Genomic DNA, 24,501 nt, shown 5'->3' with positions numbered 1-24,501 from the left:
CATGTAATGTTACCCTCCTTCTGTTAAAGCTTACTGTGATTCACATTAACTAAAATTGTACAGAAAATTTTAGATCTGGATTCAATCTTTTTTTCTTCAGCTATTAGATGTTGTTTTCTTCTATGCAGAAATACACAATGATTTTTCCACCTTATTATTTCATAAGTGCTACCATCTCATAACAAGTGTATATGTTCAGTCACTCATGAAAAAAATACAAGCAGGTAAAGGAAAAATTAAAGAGATTTTATAAAAATCAGCATGTTTTTAACTCAGGGAGTTACTTTCTGAACTAATAACTATTATTATTCTTTTAAAATCATGGAAAAGCACGTAAGTACAAGAAGTTTGCAAAAATCATTAATATCATTAATATGAAAAACAAAAAACCCCCACAGAAACCTAAACTCCTTCTCCCTGAAACAATCATTCAGAGGCAGCAGAGGAGGAAAGGTCATGTGGGGGTCACATGCACCCCCAGATTTCTGTCAGAGGTTGTATCTTTCTTTTTTCAGGTTCCGCCTCCCCCTGCTATGGACAGTTACCTCTGGCCTCTGCAATCACGGCAGTTACGATAGGTAAATCTCATTTCTATCACTAGTAAAATTGTGCAGCAATGGGAGAGAAAGGAAAGGACACCAGTCCAGAACCATACACAATAAATATTTGCAAACAGTGAGTTCTACTGGCCTGGAACAATAGCTCAAGAGAAGTCCCAAAATGTCAGTAATTTAAAATGGAGTGAGCAAATCGTACCATGGGGAACGATACAAAAGAACCTTGTTTCTGCAATCGTGTCCCCCAAGCAATCGTTTATATCACAGATTCCCTTTCGCAGGTACATTTTTTCTACAGTGAGGCGCTCTGGTTTATGCTGGACGTTTCCATTCCTCTTCACGCAGCTGGAAAACTGCGAACAAGAGAAGGCGGCTTGCGGGATACCGCAGAGATCAGCGTTAGGTGAACGTGCAACTCAGGTTAGGTGCTTTAAGACTGGAGGAAGCGCGTTCATCACGACATTCACCATGAACTAGGGAACCGCTACAGCCTCCAGACCGGCCGCGACTGACAGGAGGGGAGGGGAGGGGACGCACGGCGCGGATGAGCGGGGGAAGGGGGTGTTGTCTTTCTTTCCAGTTTGCTCGGCCACCACCGCGGCTCTCCCTGTCAAAGGGGGGGGGAGGTTTGTGCATTGACGAGCTGGGTCGGAAACGGCCCGAGTCCCCTGGGCAGCCTCCCCCCTCCTTTGCTGAAATGTCGTTGTTTCCAACCGGCCCTAACAATAAACCAAGGGGCAACCAACGCCTCCCCCACCGTCCCCCTTCTCCTAGCCCTCGTCCCACCTTCCAGACAGCGCCCAGATATCCCTTCACCTGTCCTGCGCCCCGCCCCGCTCCCTCCAATGCGCATGCTCACCCGCCTGAAAGGCGGGGGGGAGAGGGGGAATCGTTACCGCGCATGCTCAGTAACCCCCAAGGTCCCGAAGAAGGCCGGAGCCGCCGTTGCGCATGCCCCATCCCGTTTGACCCGGAAGTGGTTCATTTGTTTCGTGACACGTCGCAGCTCCGGCGGAGACCGGAGAGGGTGAGGGGCGGCGGTGGCGGCCAGCCGAGGGGATTCTCTCAGGGCTGCGAGGAGGGGCCGTTAGGTGAGTCTGCGGAAAGCCACGGGCCGTTAGTCCCTTGCCCTTCCGCAGAGCCGTTTGCCTGCTCCCCAGCTGACCAACTCGGGGGCTGCCTTCCCTTTATCCCGACACCACCGGTGCATCCCTCCCGCAGCCCGCCTTCCTACCGCCTTCTCCCTGGCGCTGCCCCGATTCTCGCCCCACCACGTCCCGCGGCTCCCCGAGTTCTCCTCACAACAGCGGGGGGCCCTTGCTTTGCTGCGAGCCTATGTCGTCGTCACCCCCCCCCCCCCCCCACACACACACACACTTCCCTTCCCCCGGCAGATTGGGTCGGGATCGCTGTCTCCACTTTCTAGAGCGGGAAACAGGTGTAGAGGCATGAGCCGATTGGCCCCAGGTTACAGCGAGACAGTGGCAGAAATTGGGGGTGATCCCCTGGAGCCCCGACTCCGAGCATACGGACTGGGGCGTGAGGGCCGTCAACTTGTCGACAGTGCACATTTTGGTGTTATTTAAAGCTGCGCCTCGTGCTTGTAATGCTGAAAACACGAGAGGTTTGTGGTGTGGTTTCCTGGCTGTATGGAGCCTGGTGTTCCTCGGAACTGTTTAACGCGTCTGTGTAACTGTTACACCGGTGACACATTTAATTTTTGTATTAGTGTCTGTGAAAGGAAACACTCTTCCTAAATCCAGTTATAAAAATATGTTTTGAGAGATTATGGTACTGTAAACTATATGTTATACATTTACACATGCACACGTAGATATATACACAATCTAAAGTATCACAATCTCTTTTTGTGTGTTGTTTTTGAGTTTGCCTGCAAATGTTTGTCCATAAAGGCATCAACAATTTATTAGAGCTGTATGACAGCCAGAAGCCAAAGTCAACATTTATGACTTATGCAAGCATTGATCTTATTTTACAGATCATTTGCAATGTCTGGGTTTGACAACTTCAATACTGATTTCTACCAAACAAGTTATAGCATTGATGACCAGACACACTCCTATGATTACAGTGGAAGCGAGGGACCATACAACAAGTAAGTTGTACAATTTTTTACACACAAAAAAACCCCAAAGTTGTTCCAGATAAGACTGTCCATACTGGGTTAGACAAATGATCCATCTAGCCCAGTATCTTTTCGACAGTGGCCAGTGCCAGCGGCTTCAGAGGGAATGAACAGAACGGCAGTTATCAAGTGATCCATTCTGTCATCCATTCCCAGCTTCTAGCAGTCAAAAGCTAGGGACGTCCAAGACATGGTGTTGCATCCCTGATCATCATGGCTAATACCCAATGATAGACCTCCTACATTAACTTATCAAATTCTTTTTTTAACCCAGTTATAGTTTTGGCCTTCACAACATCCCCTGGTAATGAGTTCCATAAGTGGACCATGTTTTGTGTGAACAACTTCCTTTTTTTTGGTTTTAAACCTGCTGTCTATTAATTTCATTGGGTGACCGTTGGATCTTGTATTATGGACTAAATAACACTTCCTTATTCACTTTTTCCACACCATTCACGATCTTATAGACCTCCAGCCTACTCTCCCTGAGTTGTCTCTTTTCCAAGTTGAAAAGTCCCTATCTCCTTAATCTCTCCTCATATGGAAGATGTTCCATATTGCTAATCATTTTTGTTTCTCTTCTCTGCATCTTTTTCCCATTCTAATGTATCTTTTAAGATGGGGTGACCAGAATTGAACACAGTATTCAAGATATGGGTATGCCATGGATTTATATAGTGGTGTTATATTTTCTGTCTTACCATCTATCGCTTTCCTAATGGTTCCTAACATTGTTAGTTTTTTTTGACTGGCGCAACACATTGAGCAGATGTTTTCAAGGAACTATCCACAATGACTCTAAGATCTCTTTCTTGAGTAGTAACAGTTAATTTAAATCCCATTGTTTTGTTTCTATAGTTGGGATTATGTTTTCCACTATGCATTACTTTGCATTTATCAACAGTAAATTTAATCTGCCATTTAGTTGCCCAATCACCTAGTTTTGTGAGATCATTTTGTAACTCTTCATAGTCTGCTTTGGACTTAATTATCTTAATTTTGTATCATCTGCAAATTTTGCCACCACCCTGTTTACCCTTTTTTCTAGATCATTTATAAATATGTTGAACAGCACTGGTCCCAGTACAGATCCCTGGGGGACACCACTATTTACGTCTCTCCATTGTGAAAACTGATAATTTATTCCGATCCTTTGTTGCCTGTCTTTTAACCAGTTACTGATCCATGAAAGGACCTTCCCTCTTATCCCATGACAGCTTACTTTGCTTAAAAACCTTTGGTGAGGGACTTTGTCACAGGCTTTCTGAAAGTCTGAATACACTATATCCACCAGTTCATCATAAGTTCCACTTATCCACGTTTGCTGACTCCGCCTCAAAAAATTCTAATAGATTGGTGAGGCATGATTTCCCTTTACAAAAGCTGTGTTGACTTTTCCCCAGCAAATCATGTTCATCTATGCAAGAAGGCATGTAGGCAAAGAAAGGGGAATTTGTGTGGATGTGGAAGAGAAGTAAATGTGTCTGTGCACCCCCAGGAAGGTCAAGAGGATCACAGTGCTGCAAAGGTGGCTGAGTTTCCCTTCCACAGGGGTGGAAAGGGAGATTTGCATGTGGAAAGTTCCTTTTCTGGGTGGGCTTTAGAAGGAGAATGGAGGGAGGGAAAATACAGAACCTTGTACTAAAATTTATTCATTTTTACTTAAATGTCTCTGTACAGTCATGGAGTTTTCTTTAGTTGATGGTTAGGTACCCATCCGGGGTGTCACAGTAGTGTGATTCTTTGCGAGTGAAATTTTGCAGACCTAGTTTCAAGCTACCAGTGAGATAGTAAAATGTTAAAAATATTCTTGTTTTGAAGGGTGTGGGCAGAAGCACATAGTTCAAACAGCTTATATTCAAAAGTGCAAGCTTGATGCAGAATTAGTCTCCTGTGACCAGAGTTTGATAAAATGTGGGTTAGAAATTGAAATATTACTAAGGTTGTCATCTGCATCAGGTCATGCTGGTAGATGTCATAATGTGTGCTTAGTCTCTGAATGTCATAATCCTTATCACATGTATGTTAAGAGTAGTGGTTGATACAGTTGTTTTATGGGAAGAGGGACAATAGTGAATTTGACTAGGCTGTCTTTCAGCTCAATGAAAATATACAGAGAGCTTGAACAATATGAAGACCTGAGATCTTCTTTCAAGAGTGAGCTCTGTTAAATATAGGTTTTAATACTGAGAGTGTATAAATTCATGCTGTCATTTGATAACTTATAGGAGTCAGATAGAACTGAACGGGCTATATTTGGATTGATTTAGAGATATCTTTTGCTAGTCTGCTATAGGCCCAATCTTGTCATTTTCAGATTAAATGGGTTTGGGTTGGTTTTGGCCTGAAAATGTTACTACTTGTAGGCTTCTTAATTTTCCTACTATCGTGTGACATCTAATGGTAAAAAAGATATAAAATCTGAAACTAAGCAAAATTTGACCTGATTACTTAAATTAGAGAACTCGACATAAGGAGTCTATAGAACCCATATACCTTTTCAAATCATAATGTACACCTTGGAGGGGGAGAGAGGGATTTGACTTCATCTGTGCAGCTAGGAGGGTGTACACATTGAGGGTGGGGGGAGCAATTAGCTTCACTTATAAAATTATATAAACTATATATACTAAATTGTTATATAGAAAAGGAGTGACTTATGTAACTGATGGAAGGTTTAAAAAAAGAGAATTGTGCCTGCCAATATGTTGTTGTTCTCCACAGACAATATAGTGGCTATGACTACTCTCAGCAAAGTGGATTTGTCCCTCCAGAGATGATGCAGCAACAACAGCCTTACACAGGGCAGATTTACCAGCCAACACAAACATACACTCCAACAGCAGCACAGTCTTTCTATGGAAGCAGTTTTGAGGATGAACCACCCTTACTAGAAGGTATAACTTATTCTTTACTACTCATTGACAAAATTACCCATAACTTTGGGGTAACCTGAGAAGTAGGAAATGTACTTTCTGCTCTGACTGGAACAATGTCAAGTGAATCTAATTAACTAAAAAAAAAAAAATTAAATAATTGTACCTGTCTTGTCTGCCTCTGAGTTCCCTTGCCAATTTCTCTAGTTTTACAGTCCCATTCTGTTATTTCTCTCCCCCTTGCACTGTGAAAGAGCCACATAAATTAAATGGGAAATTGACAGTACACAGAGTTATGTCAAATGTAGAAATAAAACAAACAAAACATTTTTTTCTCAGTCTGTTATAATAGGTGTTATTTACAACAATAAAAGGTTAAAAACAGGAGGGTTTTTAAATTGATATTGCCCCTTTAATTATAAATACCAGGTTTTGCATGTCTAGAACCCAAATTCTTATTTGAGGACGGGAGTAATAAACATGTAGGATATGTCCTACATAGATTACTGCCTATACAAGATGCCAGAATTGATAGATAGCTGGATTTTCCACCTTCTCTCTACATTTGTTATATTGTGTTAGTCAGAGTTTTAAGACAGATTACCCTTCCTGTTACTAATGACAGGGGAAGTACACTTCAGATGGAAGCACATCATGTACATTCTAGTACTAAACTATTTGCAAAATTGGTTTACTATTCTATATAGATAGATGGTGTCTCACTCCTTGAGTTGGTAAATCAAAACTGTACTATGCAGAGGGTCAGTCTTAGAAGCAATTCTGTCATTGGGTCCATCGAAGCAGATCTGATTGCAGAATCGGGGCCTGCGAGACTAGCAGTCTTTCACTCCTGAGCAGTTGAGAACTGGAGTGCCATAGAGACAGTGTGTTTAACCCCTAAAGGGGAGATAGACTGTCTATCATTCTTTGGTCATCTGAGGAATGACACCCGATAACCTTTATGTCCTGCCTTCAGTCTGGAGCAGGTTTGAAAATGAAGGGGCAGGAAAAAGTAATGGTGAAGAAAATGGGGGCAAAGGAGAAATAAAAAGGGAAACAAATCTGCATAATTTTTTTCATGTAACCTGTAGAATTAGGGATCAATTTCGACCACATCTGGCAGAAGACACTAACAGTGCTACACCCATTAAAAGTAGCAGATGGCAGCATCATGAATGAGACTGATTTGGCAGGACCAATGGTCTTCTGTCTTGCCTTTGGAGCCACGTTATTGCTGGTAAGATACAGATTGCAAAATATTAATGTGTATCATAGTCCAAAAACATTGGAAAAAGCCAAATTATCCTGGGGGGAGTCTCCGAATAATCTTTTAACACCTGGAAGTCACAAAGTAGGTCTTAACCAAAGATTTGTGGCTCATTAATACATAATTTTGGGCCTGATTCAAAGCCCCTTGACGGGAGTCTTTCCATTGTCCTCAGTACACTTTGGGTCAGCAGACCTTTCATGCTCCCTATGTAATGTGCCATGTTTCTTTAAGTATCTTGCTTTTTGTAGAATATGGCTTCTGTTGTCATGAAGACTGAGGACCATTTGGGAAAGAAATCAGATGATTCATTGTCCTTGGTTTTATAAAGTTAAATCTTTGATTTTAACCATATTTCAATTTCTTCTCCTTCTACAAATCAAGATGTCGTTTGCTGTTAGAAACAGTTTCAATATAATGTAATTATTTTATTTGCACAAAATGTTTTAATTGGGTTGCCTTATCCATGGTTTTGGCTCTTGCTACATATTCAATATATACATTTAGTAGATTTTTCTATCATTCCAGTTTCCATGCACTGAAATTTTATATTGGATTATTTTATTTTAGTGATCTCTTTGTTCAATATACCTAGTTTACTGTTGAGGTTGTTCCTTTGGCTGATTGTCTTTAAGAAAACTTAATAAAGGAGGATCACAATTAATAAATTACTTTTTAAAATTATATTGATGTGGTTGACAACATTAGATGTGATTTTTAATGTCAGTATTAATAAACACTTACCACAAATTCAGCAAAACAATGTCCAGAACTGTTAACATTTGCTAATAGGCCTTTTCCCATAGAAGCCAATAGGTGTTTTGCCATTCAACTTAATTGGAATAAGATTGACAAAGTTGTTCTATGTACAGGGCTAAAAGTAAGCATAGTCTTTCATCATTATTATCAATGAAGTGTAAAGCAATAGTTAGTTTTCTGAAGCATAAATGGTTAAAGTAGGAACAAACCAATCTCCATACTGTAAATGTTAATATTTTAAATCAATTTCAAGCTTGTAAGTTTTTTCAATTACTACCCTTTTTTTGTTGTTGACCTGAAATCTCATTGAATATGAAATAGCCACTACATGCAGACCACTGTTTTGGAACAATGGGATTCCAGGATGGCTGTTGCCAGTAACATATTTCCTTAAGGAAAATGCAGCCCCTAGTATTGAGAGGAACACATTCCTTCTGTAAAGGACCATTCATGAGGTGTAACATTATTATTTTATGAATTTCCAAGTGTCTGCTTGACATGCTCAGCTACATTTTATTCAGTTATCAGCAAGAATATTTGTTACCGAGAGCTTGTCTACACTTATCTCGGAGATATGGCAGCAGTCGACCGGAGTTACGCAAACTATGCAAAAAACTTGCATAATTCCTGTCGGCTTCTGTTCTGCACTCCGTCTTCAATGCACCCATCGACGCAGCGCTATGCCACTTGAGAAGGTGGTCTTAATATGTCGATTTCTGGATTGACTGAGCTGGTCTTCACTGACCGCTCAGTCGATCCAGATAGGTCGATCTGACGGCGGCAAATTTGCCACCATCAGTGTAGACATAGCCTTAGACTAGTCTAAGTTGCATTACCATTTGTTTTTATTTTGTAACTAACTAATTTAAGAGTGAAGGAAGTAGCTGCTTGTGTATGTTAGCAGTTTGAGAGTGAATTGAAAACTAATCTGAAGATGGTCATGTGTACTGTAGGCACGCTTTGAGAAACAGGTGGGGTCTAAGACAATAGAAAATATACTGAAATTAAAATAGCAGAGGAAACTGGTATATGGGAGGATATTACAATGGTGGGTATATCACTTAATAAAACTCAGCATTTGGTTTATTGAATGTCTTGAATTTTTTGCAATGTCTTTCACTTAGCTGATACTGCCTCCCAGTAGGTGGGTCCAGAATTCATGGTGTTCACAGCCTGTTTCCCCAGATATCTCACTATGTCTGTAAAGCACTCAACCATTTGGTACTAATTTTTAGACAGCCCAAAAAAATCTAAGAACGACTTCCTTGTGCTTTGAGGGCTGTAGTTCAAACATTTTTGTATCTGTCAAGCTAATGCAGTCACAGAGTACTGTCTATATTGCATGCATTCTTTTAAACCATGTCTCCAAGCCATGTTCTGAGGATACATACCTAAATTTAATGGAATCGGATTTTTAAACAGTGTATTAATAATTCTAGATAGGAAATGTAATAAACAAGTGCACACAAATTTGAAATTTATGATTTTACACTCAGGTAAGCATGGCACTTCACAAAAAATTGAAGGCAAAATTATTAATCTGAATCACTAGTAGAGATGGAAAGAGTTATTTCACATGTAGCATTTATCAATACATCACTGATTTACATTTTTCATTTAGCCTTTGAACATTACTGTAGTAAAGGTGGTGATTAAAAAAAAACCAAGATAATCTTCAGAGTAGGATCAATATGCAAATATAATGGAGTAAATCAAGCAAAGTTCATAAGATTTTGTAGTTCAATGAGAACTACATTACATATTCACACTTAAGTTTGCAGCTTTCTAGAAGCACCATTTTGTAATTGAAAACTGATACAGTAAATATGCCTCTTGGACATTTTGGTATACAAGTACTCTACCATTTGGATTGTTTGTGGGATACCTTTTCTTAATCCTCTCTCATCTTTCTCTCCTAAATCCTACTTCAGATTCATCCCTAGCTCAAAGCTTACTAAATTTTATCCTCTCTTTATTTGTAAAAATGCAATATTTAGTCAATTTTAAGACAAAATGTTTAACTTGTGTTACTCCTCTCATCTTTAGGCTGGTAAAATTCAGTTTGGGTATGTGTATGGAATTAGTGCAATTGGATGTTTAGGAATATTTTGCCTGCTGAACTTAATGAGCATGACGGGCGTCTCGTTTGGCTGTGTTGCTAGTGTCCTGGGATACTGTCTTCTTCCTATGATCCTGCTTTCCAGTTTTGCAGTTATATTTTCTTTGCAGTAAGTATCAATACGAACTATTTAGAATATCCTGCTTCCATATATTGTGGATTTTTCTTGTGTGGGGTGAAGTGGGAAGGAAGTTCTGTTAGATGGAATTTATACTGTATTAATAATGGATGTCAAATGAAGTAAACACTTGTACAGCATGAATACTTACTCACACTACCTGTTTTCAGTTATTACAAATCGCTTTTACGCTCAAATTATGATACTTTGGACATATTTACTTGTCAAACAATTAAATAAGTTGTATATCAGGATATAGAACACTAAAATGATTTATTGAGTAATATAGTTTAATGTCGAGTCTGGAAAACTGAGTTTAAATGCCCCTATAAAAGAATCACTAGCTTCCTTACTCATCATAGAAACCTACATGTACAGATGTACAAACGAAAACTTCGTTTCAAGTTTACTCAATTCTACCTCCCATTTTGTACCTAGAATTTCATTTTTTTCCCTGCTAGTTTCATTCTAAAATCTTTACTGAATAGTAGCACTTATTTTTTTCATATTTACTGAAATTCCATGTACATTTAAAAACCCCTCAAAGATAAAATTAAGTATAAAATTTAAAAACAACCTTTGAAAGAAATATTTAACTTACTAGAAAATATTTTAATTCCTACTTTCTTCTAAGCATGTACACACAATGTTCTAAAGTGTTCTTTTCTTGTATGTTGCAGAGGGATGATGGGAATTATTCTCACGGCTGGAATTATTGGATGGTGCAGTTTTTCTGCTTCCAAAATCTTCATTTCTGCCTTAGCAATGGAAGGACAACAGCTTCTAGTAGCATATCCCTGTGCTTTATTATACGGAGTCTTCGCTCTTATTTCTGTGTTTTGAATTGACTGTCCTGATTATTGGACTTCAGTGGGCCAAACTGAAAAAAATCAACTTGGAACATTTAATTGGACCAGCAAACAGCTACATCACTGCTATCATGCAAACTTACTCTTGAATTGTCTGATGGAGCAGTGGAAACAAACATGTCTCGTGTTCACTTTTATAGGACTCTTGAATACTGTTTTGAATTAATCTGCAGTGTCTATAGCTTTCAGTTTTCATGCTTATACAGATAAAAATTTAATATTTCTTTACCATTTCTACAGCCTTTAGTAAAGTAACTTTGGGTTTTGTTTTTTGTTTTGTTTTTTTTTGAGGTGGAGAGGCGGGGAACAGGAGGAGTGGGGTTGCAGTTATTTGGTAGGTTTTTATCAGCAAAAGTAAATAAAACTACAGACATTGCAGTCTTTATTTTAAAAAAAATACTTTAGTGATCCCAATTCCTGTCACTTCTATTGCAGAGAGTTTCTCAAGCAAGTTGAAAAATACAGAAAATATTCAATTTAGCAAATACTCTTTAAGCTGTTATTGTTTATACAATGTGTTGGTATTTCATAATTCAAGATGTAATTTAAATGGTTTAATTTGAAAACACATCCTTTAGTCAAAGGTAGACAGATAAGTTTCAGACTTGAAATGTGAATGTGTTTAAATGTTAGCATCAGTTTAAGTGGCTATACCTTATTTTGGGTTTACTAAGATTACTTGCCAGGAGCTTGTCCTAATAATACACATATTAATGACTCAAAAGTAGACTTTTTTTTTTTTTTTTTTGGAAGTATTTACTTCCGGGGGGGGACCCATTCTGAAAAACATATTAAAGTGTCATGGTTGTCAGTATTGCAGTTATTGTAAAGATCATTTGATGCATATTGATTAAATTTACCCCTAAATAATTTTGAGATGGTGCTGGAATTGACTTTTAAACCCTCTTTCTGCTGTATGGTTTTGAATGACCATAACGACTAGAGAATTTCAGTTATTAAAATGAAATTGGAACTTTCACATTGGAATAAACCACAACACTTAAATAAAACAGTAGTACTCTCCCTTCTTCTGGTTACTCTTTTAATATATTTGAATTACAGCTTTTTACTTTGCTTAATCTTGCAGTAAAAGCATTATCTTGTTTTTGGTGACAATCAACTCTGACCCAGCATTGTAATAACTTCATGGAAAAAATAAGTAGGTAAGGAAGATGGGCAGTCTTAGTTTATATACTGCTAATTTTTTAAACATGCATGAGAGAAACTTCTAAATTTTTTTTGTACTGTGTGGTTATGAAATTCTTCTTTCAACAGGCACAGTTTGGTTTAAGGATTCAAATTTTGTCCCTATTTTGGAAATATTTCTTGCTAAAATTTCTTATCAAATACAAGTTCTAGGCTGAAATTTTGCCCTTAGAGTGGTATAAATCTGGAGTAACCGTTGACTGCATTGTAGTTACTCCAGTTTTATATCAGTGTAACCCACTGTCAGATACTCAGTATAATCTATTTTTACAGTTCTGGAGTTGAATTGCCTATGATACATGTTTTGAATACTTTTTGATAGGACTGAAAGAGGGACTTAGCATAAAATGACTTAGCATAAAATCTTAAAACCAGTTAAATGGTATGTGTGGAGACAGGTTACAAAAATACTTTACACAATTTGAAAACTTAAATTTTGCATCACTGGACACTACAGTTCGTGGCTTTGAGTAGCTAAAACTTGTGTAACTAAAATATTCTCTCATTCTTCTCTTATCTTACACAATGACTAGGGAAGAATCTTTCCAGAAGGACTGCTCTGTGTAAACATCAAGACCAAGTTACTTTTGTGAGATTAATATGACACCATCTAACAGAAGCAAAGCTGTTGTCTGTTTTAACTTAAATGATTGTTCCACTTTTCCTTCTCTGCCCTAATAGTGTTTACAGTTAAACAGTTTGCTTTTATTTAATGCTCATGTCCCAAGATAATGCAGTCACCCTAAAAATAACTTCTTGACAAACTGGATGCACTTTAGAAACTTTTTTGTTAAATTCTGTTATGTTATACCAGGGTAAATTCTAGGTTTACAATAGGTCTTATTTTAAAGGGAGATTTAACAAAACAATTAGTGGTACTAAAAGCTACTGCCATTTTCAGTTCAAACTCTGATCATAACTTTGCAAGTATCTAATGTTGCATGGATAGTGAGTTTTGAAGGGACGGTACATGACACTAGTTAACCCTTCTCCCACTGTTGCGGGAAAGTGTGTATAGGTAACTATGTCCCAGTAGCGTCCATGGAAGTTGGGCCTGCTCTTCAGAGGTGCTGAATATATCCTTATCTGCAGCTGCCATCAATGGGAACTGTGTGTGCCCCCATATCTACAAAAAGTAAGCAAAGGATAAAATTCTCTCTTTACTACATACTATTAATTCAGTGTGGCAGACGTTTCAAAACTGAATTGAAATGTCATATACAATATAGCTAGATGCTCTGGGCCATAGTAGATACATATATATGCCTTAACTTTGAATTTCTTTTCATGAGTAGTTGATTATGTTGCCAATCTTATCCTTTCAATGCCTTATTACAAGTTATTCAAACCAAGATTAGGAAAATTAATTTTGTCGTAAAGTGAAAGCATTTCACTCAATATTTTGTAGTTAAATTTCATCATAGATGGAAATACCACAGCTGCCCCAGTGCATAAAGTTCCTACTCTGTTTAATGAAGAACATTATCTGCTGATGGAGCACGATGTCCTGTATTTGTGCAAGTAAATTAAAATGATTACCTTTTTAAATTAGAAGTAATTAAATACAGAACTGTTCCCCTAATAAATTTCAGAGCTCAAATACTTTGAGCACATTAGGTTCTAAAACTCATATTACATTTTTGAGCAAGACTAATTAGTCCTACCTTGAATATATAAATTTTGCTTAATGTTTGAAAACTAGCACTAAATCTGCAGATAGCTAGCACTGTGATTAATTATGCATTAAACTGTTTTTAAATAGCTTTTCTGACACTGTGACACAATAAGAAAATTAAGTGCGAAGGAAGAAAACAATCAATTTTTTTGTTCTAGTCTACTAGTTGTCTTAACTTGTTATCACACCAGTTTGGATAGGGAAAACTTCAAAGCAATGGGAAAAAATATTTACAATTTCTGTATCACATTTTTCTAGAGTCATAAAACATAGGTTTTGACATTTAGAGGGACACTGTCAGGATAAAACCTTCCACAAAAACTTTTACCAATAAAAAGTAAATTCACTTTTTCCATTTTTACTGTGCTCAGACACTGAAATTAACTAGTCTCATTTCACTAGGTAGTTCCCGTGTACTGGTAACTAGCACAATTGTGGTATTTGGGTCCACATTGTTATAGAAGTGAATTCTTAAATTGTGTTAACTGAACTTTTTTCAATTGTAGAAATTGTCAATTCAATTGTAAAAGTCAAATTTAAATTTTGGGCCTAAATTAGGTTGAGAGGTATTTCTTTCAATGTCGTGAATTTCCAAAAGAGTAGGTAATGTGACCCCACTGAGTTAGCTCATTTTGGAGAGTTGGATAAACTATCAGTTTCCCGTACTCATGCTCCCTGTCATCCCACCCCTTGATTCCTTCAAACACTTTGATATTTTTCATCAGTATATACAAATTTATATTCACACGCTCTAAGATTGATGCTCAAATGTGGTTTTAGTATTGTATCACTTGTGGAAAAAAATTGTCATGTATTCCCTATCTTTTCAAACTCAGGCCTGGTCTGCACTACATGGTTAAGTTGATGTAAACTGCCTTGCGTCAACCTAGCTGTGGAAGTGTCTTCACTTAAATTTGTTACCCGCTGGCATAAGTGCTTCTCTATGCTGCTTTAGTACTACCACCTACCCCAGTGACAGTCATGGTCAATGAAATTAGGGTGACGCAAGAGTGTACACACTGGGTTGCTTATGTCAACTGTTACTGGCTTTCAGGAGCCATCCCACAAACTCTAGCATCCACAGAGCCCTAGCCCGACCTCTACGCTTCCCACAATGGAATCCACATAGGGGGACCATCACTCAAAGAAGAAAGGAAGGTTACTTACTGTAACTGATGGTTCTTCAAGATACATCCCTATCTGCTTAGGGCTTGATGCCTGTTAGAGGAAATTGAGGGGGTGTTGACCCGTGCAGCCACATAAGATCTTGGACGATATATGGACGATGCGAGGCATGCATGCGAGTTGACGGACAGTGCTTTCAACAGTTCCAGCTCTGACGCATGGCATTCATGCACACCCACAATGGAATCCAGAGGGGGACCACACATCTCAAAGAACCATCATTTACAGTAAGTAACCTTCCCTTCTCCGATCGGCAAAGTTAATCTACATCCCCGAGAGGCATTATCTATGTTGACGGAAGAAGCTCTCCTGTCAACATAGTGCTGTCTATTCAGGGGTTCAATATAACTACGTCACTCAGAGGTGTGGATTTTTCACATATCTGAGGGATGCAGTTGTACCGATATAGGTCTGTAGCGGAGACCTGGCCTGCGTGCTGTGGGAATACAAACAATCTGAAGAGTGGGTGTAACAATGGAATCTATAAAACTGTCATTCTTATTCAAAAGCTTAAATTGAGTAGTGTGGAAATGTCAAGAGACAATGCAGGACAAAGGGAAGAAATGCTGATGCCTTGTTTGGAGGGTAGGGATAGGCTATAGAGTGGCCTAGACAAATTGGAGGATTGGACCAAAAGAAATCTGAGGTTCAACAAGGACAAGTACAGAGTCCTGCACTTAAAACGGAAGAATCCCATGCACTGTAGCAGTGCATACAGACTGGGGACCAACTGGCTAGGCAGCAGTTCTGCAGAAAAGGAATAGTCACTTCCCTTGATCTGCTGGCAGTGCTCCTACTAATGCAGCCCCACATGCTGTTAGCCTTCCTGACAATAAGGACACACTGTTGACTCATATCCAACTTCTTGTCCACTGTAACCCCCAGGTCCTTTTCTATCACGCTGGGGAGGAGTAAGCATTGTCTATTTGCAAGCCCCATCTAAATGCCATGCTGTGAGGTGGAGTGGTGCTGGATTGGGTGCTGGATGTGGCCGTGTTGTCGAGTGAGTAGGTTTGGTAGGAGGGGGAGAGGAATTGGCGGGCGGGTCAATAGGTGCAGTAGGGCCATGGGATGAGGAAGGTGTCCCCTTGTGATCCCAGACCTAACACCCCCCGGAGCAGGAGGGGAGAAGTTTGCTGTTTATTGTCAAGGCAAAGAGGTCCCATCTGGGGGTTCCCCCCACTATTGGATGGTGTCCTGGATAGTGGGGTCGTGGAGTTCCCATTCGTGAGTGTGATGGAAGGAGCAACTCAGCTCATTCGCAAGGACGTTGTCCATACCAGGTAAGCATGGTACCTGTAGTGTGATATTGTATTGCAGGCACCAGTTCCTCAGGCGGACTGCTTCTGGCAAAGGGATAGGGATCTGGCTCCCCCTTGTTCACATGAAATACTGTTGACATATTGTCTGTAAGGAGTTGAACGTGCTTGCCCTGGAGCAGGGGAAGAAGCTCATGGCAGGAGCGTAGGACCGCTCTCATTTCTAAAATACTGATATGCATCTGCACCTCTCTGGGGGCCACAGTCCTTGTGCTGTGTGGTCCCGCACATGGGTGCCCAGCCCGCAAGTGACGCATCCATCACCAGGATAGTCTCTGGTGTGGGGTCGGTGGAATGGTATGCCCACCAGAACTTTGGATGTGTCGTGCCACCATGCCAAGGAGACTAGCGCTCATGGAAGGAAGCTGTTCAGGTGGTCCTTCTCCGGATCGTACACTGTCCGTAATCACTGTTGTAGGCATTGTATACGGATCCAGGCATACGGGGTGACTGATGTGGACGCTGCCATGTGTCCAAGGAGAGAGACACACAAACAGACTTTCGTTCGTGGATGGTGCTGCAACCGTGTAATGACGGTTGTAAGGGCGGTATAATGGTCTCTGGGGAGGAACACTCACACTACTCAGGAGTCCACCATGGTTCCGATGAACGTGAGCTTTCTGGTGGGAATAAGAGTGGATTTGTCCTTGTTGATGCATACGCCAAGGCCAGCAAAAAGGTCTTGTAGAGTCTGGATAGCAGGCGTTTGTGAGACGTCACCAATAACCAGTCATCTAGATAAGGGAAGTGGCCCATGCAGCACATGTACTGCCAAAACTGTAAAGAACTTCATGAATACTCTCGGTGCGGTCGCTATCTCAAAAGAGAGGACACTGAAGTGGTAATGGGAGTGCCCTATTTTGAAGTGGAGAAATTTGCAGTGGGTTGGGTGGATGTCCATGTGAAAGTAGGCATTTTTCATGTCAAGAGCTGCAAACCAGGCCCCATGTTTGAGGGAAAGGGTGAGTTGAGGTATCATTACCATTCTGAAGCTGAACTTGCAGATAAATTTGTTGAGACCTCACAAATCCAAGATGGGTTGAAGATCTCCTCCTTTCTTTGGAATGAGGAAGTAGGGGGAGTAGAAAGCATGGTTCTGATAGCAGGAGGGAACTCTTTCTATGGCACCTTTCTGGAGCAATGTAAGTGTCTCCTTGTGTAGGATATGGATTTGAGTTGTGTCCGCCTTGGTGGCAGGTGTAGTTGCAGAAAGGTGTGGAATGCTATGGAGTAACTTCGTCATACCATATATCTAGGATTCATTGGTCAGTGGTGATCTGGCTCCAGTTGAAAAAGGGAACAAAACGACCTCCCAATCAAACTGGGGGGCGGGGGGCGGACCAAAGTTGGGATGGAGAGGGTTCACAGCTCTTTAGCTGAGTCAAATGTGTTGTCGCAGGTGTTAGTGATGGGTAGAGGTGGCAGGTGTGACAGCAGGGGAGTGTTGGAGGTGTTGAGTGTTGCCAGTGGCGGTGCTGCTTCTGTGCACACAGAGGGTAGGGCTGATAAGTTTGATAAGCAGGCCGGGATTGGTACCAAGGTTGATATGCTTGCCGATGTTGAAATCTTGTGGGGACTGAAGTATAAAGACCCAGTGACCGCAGTGTGGCCCTGGCGTCCTTCAAGGAGTGAAGGCTCTCATCTGTTTTGTTGCTGATCAACTTTTGGTTGTCAAATGGCAGGTCTACTAGGGCCATCTGGACTTCCTTTGGAAATCCGGAGGTCTGTAGCCACAAGTCTCGTCTTAGTATAAGACAAGATGCTAGGATTAAGCTGCTGAATCTGCTGCATCCACTGCCACTTAAAGCAAGACCTTGGAGACCAGGTTGCCTTCCTCAATTAAGGCCTGGAATTCTGCTAGTTTTTCTTCTGGTAGCGAGACCTAGAATTCCTCCAGCCTAGAATAAGATTGAAAGTCGTATTTTGCTAGTATGATCTGATAGCTGGCTATATGGAACTGGAGACAGCAGATGAACAGACCTTGCGGCCGACAAAGTCTAGCTTTTTTGCATCCCAGTCTGGGGGGGTGGAGGGGTGACTCTGGGATGCTGCTGTCTGGTTCGTTGCATCGCAGCTTGGACCACTAGTGAGGAAATCGGTGTTCTTTGTCAGGACACGGTACCTGCATTCTGCACACTTGAGTGTTGGAGCGCAGGATGCTGGAGTGTGCCAGATTGTTTCCGCTGGCTGTAGGATGGCCTTATGGATTGGTAACACAATCCTGGATGAACCCACTAGTTGAAGAATGTCCAGAAATTCATCCTGCAATTTTGTGACATCTGCTGGCAGTTTCAGGGTTGTTACCATGCATCTTAGGAAATCCTGATATTGACCATGATCATCTAGTAGAGATGTGGATGACGGAATGACGGCCTTGTCCGGTGATGAAGAAACTCCTGTAGGAGGCGGTAGATCCATCAGTCCCATTGGTTCCATAGTGCCGCTGCACTCCGCTGTTCCCCGGATACCAATGGTGCGGTATATATTGATGAGGGATGAGAAGGGTTGTTGCTCGATCGTAGTATGGGTCCCATCCCTGCCAGTAAGGTCTGTGGTCCGGTCTTATGGCTGGGACCTGTGGTTATCTGAACCACTACTGTTGTGGTGGCACTTGTAGGGTGCATAATGTTGTTGCAGGCTGCATTCCAGGAAAAATGCTGTTCTGGTTTGACAGACCAGTTGGAATCTGACCACTCTGGTAGTGGTGGTGCCGTTGGTGCAAGCGGAGCCAACTGAGGCTGCGGGGCTGACGGAGGCAGCATGACCAGCGGAGCGGTAAAATGTGGGTGGTACAGTGATAGCGGTTCATCAGCTGAAGGCAGGAGCCATATGGCACTCTGTGCTCCTTGTGTGCAGAGCTCTCCATCAGTCCTGCCATGGGGGTTAACGGCGATAAGCGGCCTGGTGTGTGCATTACCGGATCCGGCGGGCTCAGCAATGATCTGTAGTCTGTGGGGGCTGTGGTGCCGGTCAGAGTAGCGGTGTCAATGTATTTTGATTTCTTTTTAGCTTTTGCCCTTTTGGCTGCCAGAACCTCCGAGTCCGCCTGTGACTTCTTGCTTGGCTGATTGTGGCTTGGGGAGGGAACGTGGCATTTAGAGGTGGTCCCTCTCGGCGATCCACCCTTGTGCCTGTGGCCATGTTTCTTCTTATGAGTTTTGGCTTGTGCTATCAGTGTGATTGGTGGTGCTGGAGTCGCCAGCACTGTTGGGCGCTCTGGTGGGTCCATTGGTGCCACCTCCTGGTGCACACACAGACGCATTGCTTCTTCCATTAGGAATTTCCAAAGCCTGAATTGTCTCGCCTCTTGGGTTCTCAACAGAAAGGAGCAATAGATGGATCACTGTGAGACTATATGGGACCCACCCAAACAGTATAAACAACGTTGGTGCTCATCACTCACTGAGAAGGACTGAGGCCATGTGGCGCAGTTCTTAACATCTTGTCTTGGCATACTCCCCCACAACAAGGAGGGGGGGGAGAACTTGGATAACTTTGTCTAACTTTTTTTTTACTAAAACTATATTCTAACTATGCTCTAATTACTAACAAAACATTTGGCTTTTTTGCTCCATAGATTTGAGGGAGGAGAAGTAGGATGTTTTGACTAGCCCTGCTGTGGTAAGAGGAAACTAAGGGGGCATTGACCCCTGCAGCCACATAAGACCTCAGAAGTACCACGTGGACGATGGGCATTGCTCTCAACAGCTCCAGCTCTGGCGCACATGCACCCACGATGGAATCCACATAGGGACCATTACTCAAAGAAGCAACTCTCCCATTGACGTAGGAATGTCTTCAATAAAGCGCTACAGTGGTGACAAGTCTTCAGTTATGTCACTTTTCTCTGGCTCGTCCATTTAAATGTGGCATTTTGACAGCAACTTTTTCAGGTCACTTGCTTTGAGGTACCTATTGCCTGCAATTTGAATCAAATTGCATGTAACATCTCCGGGAATGGTTGAACTTAGTTTTTATATTGGGCGCATCACGATCTGTTACTGGATATTGTTGTTGATGATGAACAAATCTTCAGAACAAATGTTTTCATCTACCGCTAACTGATTTGGAACTTTTAAATATATAGAGGTAGCTGTTATTCAGGAGCCATTGCTAGAACATAATTGAGCTGTCTATAGTGTCAATTTCAGTTGTGTGCAATCTCCCAGCTCTCCATCATATCTGAAACTGAAATGTAGCACCTCTGCAAATGTGCTACGAGAACAGTAAACATTGGGTCGTGCCCATGCCTGTCTCCCTTTTCATACTGTCTCACCCGGCCTTGAGCCAGTCCTGTACTTAAATAACATTTCCTTATGCCATATAAGTTTAGCATCCTTCCCCCCAGACTCTACCAGGTGGGCCCACAACACTAACCAGTTATGGGTTTAATACGGATTAGAATGTTCATTTTTAAATTAAGCATGTGACAAGTAACTAGTACAGAGACTATTTAAAACAATCCAACACACTTGTTCCCATATGCTGTAAACTTCAGGATTAACACAATAGGTGGCTTCTACAGATACCAGCAGCTCTAACAAAAAACTTAACATTTTAAATGATTCTTTTACCCCTCCCAAATTAAATCTCATGGAGAATTTGCTCACAGCACATTAAGGGGAAAAAAGCCAACTGAAGGATTTGCCAAATGAAAGATTTGAGAGACACCATGCTTACGCTCTGCTGCATCTGTTTAAACTAACCTTCCCAAAGCGCTCCAGGCATTGATTATGCTAGTACACAAACCCCAAGATGCTTCTGGCATAAGTGGTGCTTTATAAATTGCTGAAGAAAAGCAGCCATCTATTTTGTTGCTAACATTTAATAAATCCCTTTGAGCAAGACCTAATGATCATCTCTGCTTAGGCCTCCCCATGGCAAAATAAAACATTGTTTTCTTGCTGTCTGCTCTGTGAACCAGATCAGGCCAAGGGAGGGCCTTCTCAATTAGTGGTTTCTTTTCTTGGACTCTCCCTTCCTCTAGCTATCTTCAGAACTATGAGCAAGGCCTTTATGTGGATCAATTCACCTGTGAATATTTTTCCTCTAAATTCAGTTCTCCCTGTTTTCCACCCTTCCCAATTCCCATTTGGCTTGCCCTAACAACCCCATGCTCTGGGGAAGGGGAGAGATCTGGAACCAAACATTAAGAGGTTTAGAGGCAACCTCTATTTGGGTTAGTGTTTTCAAGGCATTTAAGGTATGGCACAGCTATGCAAAACCTGATACATTTCAACTCCATTCAAAATACAGAAGAAAAGTAATGTTTCTTACACTGAGCGGGAGGAAAAGCAATATTTCTGGCTTCCAAAAGACATATGTCGGAGTATCCCTTTAAAGCCCTTTTATATTATCTCAAGATTATATGTTTGGCATAGACTTTCTTGATCTTTGATGGCTTTGTTGGCGTGATTTTAGTTTCACTTGATGTCTGTTGGATGTTCTGTCTGATGCACTTTCACCATGTCTCTTGAATTACACTCACTTGTAGGAATTAAGTCATCGCTTGTGTGCCTTAACCCCTGTAATTCATTGCACTGCTAAATACTAGCAGGGCTCAGAGAATGAGTAACAGAAGAAAAAAAGAAGTTGTGTTTATATTTGAGCTGCTGGTCATGGTCAGATCTATTAAAAGGTAAAACATAATTTGGACTCTAAACAAAGGAAAAGGCAGAAAAATCTACCAGGCATACTTTACTAATTAAAATAAATCCACATTCTATTAGGTTGGGGGGGGGGGAACAAAACACACACACCTTTTATCATGCAGGGCTGAAATACTTAGATATTCTGGACAACTACTAAAGACTAAGTCAAACATTTGACAAAAGTATTGCATTTACCATTAGGCTTTGCCATTTGACTTTGAAATACAAGAGTCAACACTGGTTAAACCCAAAAATCTTATTCTTGTTAAATAGCTTACCACAGCCTCACAGAATTGTTTGGAAATGTTACCAGCCCAGACAGCCAACTCAGCTGCAATCATCCTGGTTATTGATGCTAATGGAAAAGAATGATATTTTACCCACCTATCAAAAGCCAAAGGGTGCTAGCCACAAAGGCACTTATGCACCTGAGTCCCACTTTTATGTACCACTGCGATCTGCAAGACTCCTGCTCAGCTACCACCCCAGGTGCCTAAACTCACTCAACACCTAAGTTTCTGCAGTAAAAGTTCCCTAGGCATCTATGTTCCTGGTTGAAAAAATTAATTATAAAAAAGTTTTGACAAAAAAATGGGCTTTTTAATTAAATGTCTATGGGGGGGAGGGGCGATAGGATTCAATTTGCATTAAACAGGTTTTTGACAACAACCTCAAAGAAATTTCAAAGAAAATGTTTGACAAAAGCGAAAGTGTTACTATTTGTCCAAAGTTTTGATGTTAAAAAAAAAAAAGTCTAGACCATTGAATTTTTTTTCTTAATCTGTGAAATCATGCTTAACTAACTGTCCTGGCCAAAAAACTTGTGGAGCTGCAAGGGAAAAGTTTGCATAGCTGGTGCCTGTGCCTGTACTTTCTTTGTAGACTTCAGTCTCCTGGGCTATAAATCTTTCATCAACAACATATGCTCACAGTTATGTTACAATCATGCTGGGCCAGCACATGTGTCCAGAATCATAATTTAGTTTCACACTATAGGACTTCTTATAACAAGAAATTGAAAAGAAAACAACCCATTTGATCATTCACTGAGGGCTATGTTAAACAAAAGCTGAGGGGACACAGCTGTAACGGTGCCTCTTTAAAGGCTCGGCTGTTTAAGAGCCTAATTCTGATCCAGCAATGAAATTATCTCCTTTTGTCACCCTTTGTCACACCTGCTTTTAGGGAGGCTGCTCCTCGCTGAGAATATGAAGATGCACTTTCACTGTAGTCCATATGTTAAGGAACAATAGAAACCTCAATATTTATGCTGGATAAACATCTTGGATCAAAAACAGCTGGGCTGGAAATCTCATGAGATTTCCAGTGCACTACTCTATCTAGAAAGTGTAAGAACAAGAGACATGAACAGTTGCCTGAAACTTGAACCAACTACTTTTGGAGGTTAGAAAGTATGAAGTTCAGTTTTTCCACCCTTACTTTTTTGGACACTTCTACACTTCCTTATTTCTGCTGAAACACTAGAAATGAGGTTGTTTTTCTGACATCTCAGGCCCAGTGGAAAGCAAAATTACCAGAATCTCCCAAGAAAGCCTAATCGTGCAGGTTTGCAGCCAAGTTTTGCAGACTCCAGAAGATCGGAGTGTTTAAGTCAACATCAAGTGTCCAATCTTCGGGTGTATTTTCAAAGAAACAAATGGCAGTAAGGCAGCTAGGGCTAGATTCACAAAGGACTTAGCTGCTCCACTGGGAAGAATTTTTAAAAAGTCACTGGAGCAGGGGTACTGGATCTCTCACTTCCCAGATGAGTGCTTCAACCCATCAGGCTACCAACTCATTCTCAAGTTTGTTTTTCCCTTTACTTTGGCCTAATTACTCTTTCTTTATTAATCCAAACTGGAACAGCTTTTACAGGAGAGACTGAGGGAATCCCACATCAGAATATCCCATATCCCAATGGTTAGAGCACCTCTCTTGGGAGAGGGCAAATACCTTTTACTCCTCAGGAAAAAGGGGGGCTCCCATATCTCAGATGAGTACCCCAACCACTGAGCTAAATGTTACAAGGGAGATCCTTCTCCTCCCCAGGTTCTTGCCAAAACCACATAGTGCAGTGGTTCCCAACCCGTGGCCCCGGGGTCTTTCAAAGTGGCCACCGCTCCCCTCTCATTGGCTGCAGAAGGGAGCTGCTACCTGAGGCAGAGTATGTTACTGCGGGGCTACAAGAACGGCATAGGCGCCTTGCTGCAGCCAAGGGGGTGGGAGATCAGCGCTCCCCTCTTCCCCTGGCTGTAGTAGGGAGCATGGCAAAGCGCTCCACCTGGGTCCATAGGTGCTGGGGTCCCTGCTGGAGTCAGAGGGAGGGGAGCACTGATCTCCAATCCTCCTGGCTGCAGAAGGGAGCCACTGCCTAGGGACCCAGCTGGAGTGCACAGGGCTACAGAATGTATGTGGTTTCCCTGATGCAGCCAGAGGGATGGGAGATTAGTGGGAAGGCAGCCCTCTCTCTGAACAACTTACATCTGGCTGCAATGGGGGTCGGGGGGCACTGCTGGCGGAGCAGCAAGGACCCACCATGCTTGAGGAGGGGCAGGACTCTAAAAATCAGTGCCTTCCGGTTTGGCCTGCACTTAGCAGACCACTCACTGTGACTGAAGTGCCAGGCCATGTGCTTCAGTGGGTAGTGACAGTCACTCTAGTGCTTTGTCTGTGAGTGTGACATACTGTGAGTAATTTGTAGGTGTAAAATAGTGAATGTAAAAAGGAGCACAGTAGCATCAAAATGGTGACTTT

At 41.4% G+C, this 24,501-nt stretch overlaps 1 protein-coding gene across 2 annotated transcripts; it reads left to right on the top strand.

Annotated features, from left to right (window-relative positions):
• The first annotated feature begins 1,523 nt into the window (after positions 1-1,523).
• On the top strand, positions 1,524-11,720 carry YIPF5 (Yip1 domain family member 5). 2 transcript variants are annotated; one of them, XM_067566711.1, is made up of 6 exons: positions 1,524-1,648; positions 2,557-2,673; positions 5,428-5,600; positions 6,671-6,816; positions 9,768-9,833; positions 10,523-11,720. In XM_067566711.1, exons 2-6 carry the CDS (start codon positions 2,567-2,569, stop codon positions 10,688-10,690), a joined length of 660 nt encoding a protein of 219 aa, XP_067422812.1. In that variant the 5' UTR covers positions 1,524-1,648; positions 2,557-2,566; the 3' UTR covers positions 10,691-11,720. The 2 variants fall into 2 exon arrangements, with proteins under 2 accessions (XP_067422812.1, XP_067422811.1); XM_067566710.1 differs by having other exon boundaries at positions 9,652-9,833.
• Positions 11,721-24,501: the final 12,781 nt, after the last annotated feature.

The sequence above is a fragment of the Emydura macquarii genome, unplaced genomic scaffold, assembly GCF_026122565.2.
Source record: "Emydura macquarii macquarii isolate MOO-44397 ecotype Brisbane River unplaced genomic scaffold, CSIRO-AGI_Emac_v2 contig_2768, whole genome shotgun sequence".
NCBI lineage: Eukaryota > Metazoa > Chordata > Testudines > Chelidae > Emydura > Emydura macquarii.
This window is presented reverse-complemented; position numbering and strand designations above follow the sequence as displayed.

Coding starts and splice junctions, on each gene's coding strand:
- YIPF5 (XM_067566710.1), top strand. CDS start 2,567: ATGTCTGGGTTTGACAACTTCAATACTGATTTCTACCAAACAAGTTAT. Junction 6,817..9,651: donor TTGGAGCCACGTTATTGCTG/GTAAGATACAGA, acceptor TCTCATCTTTAG/GCTGGTAAAATTCAGTTTGG. Junction 9,834..10,522: donor GCAGTTATATTTTCTTTGCA/GTAAGTATCAAT, acceptor TGTATGTTGCAG/AGGGATGATGGGAATTATTC.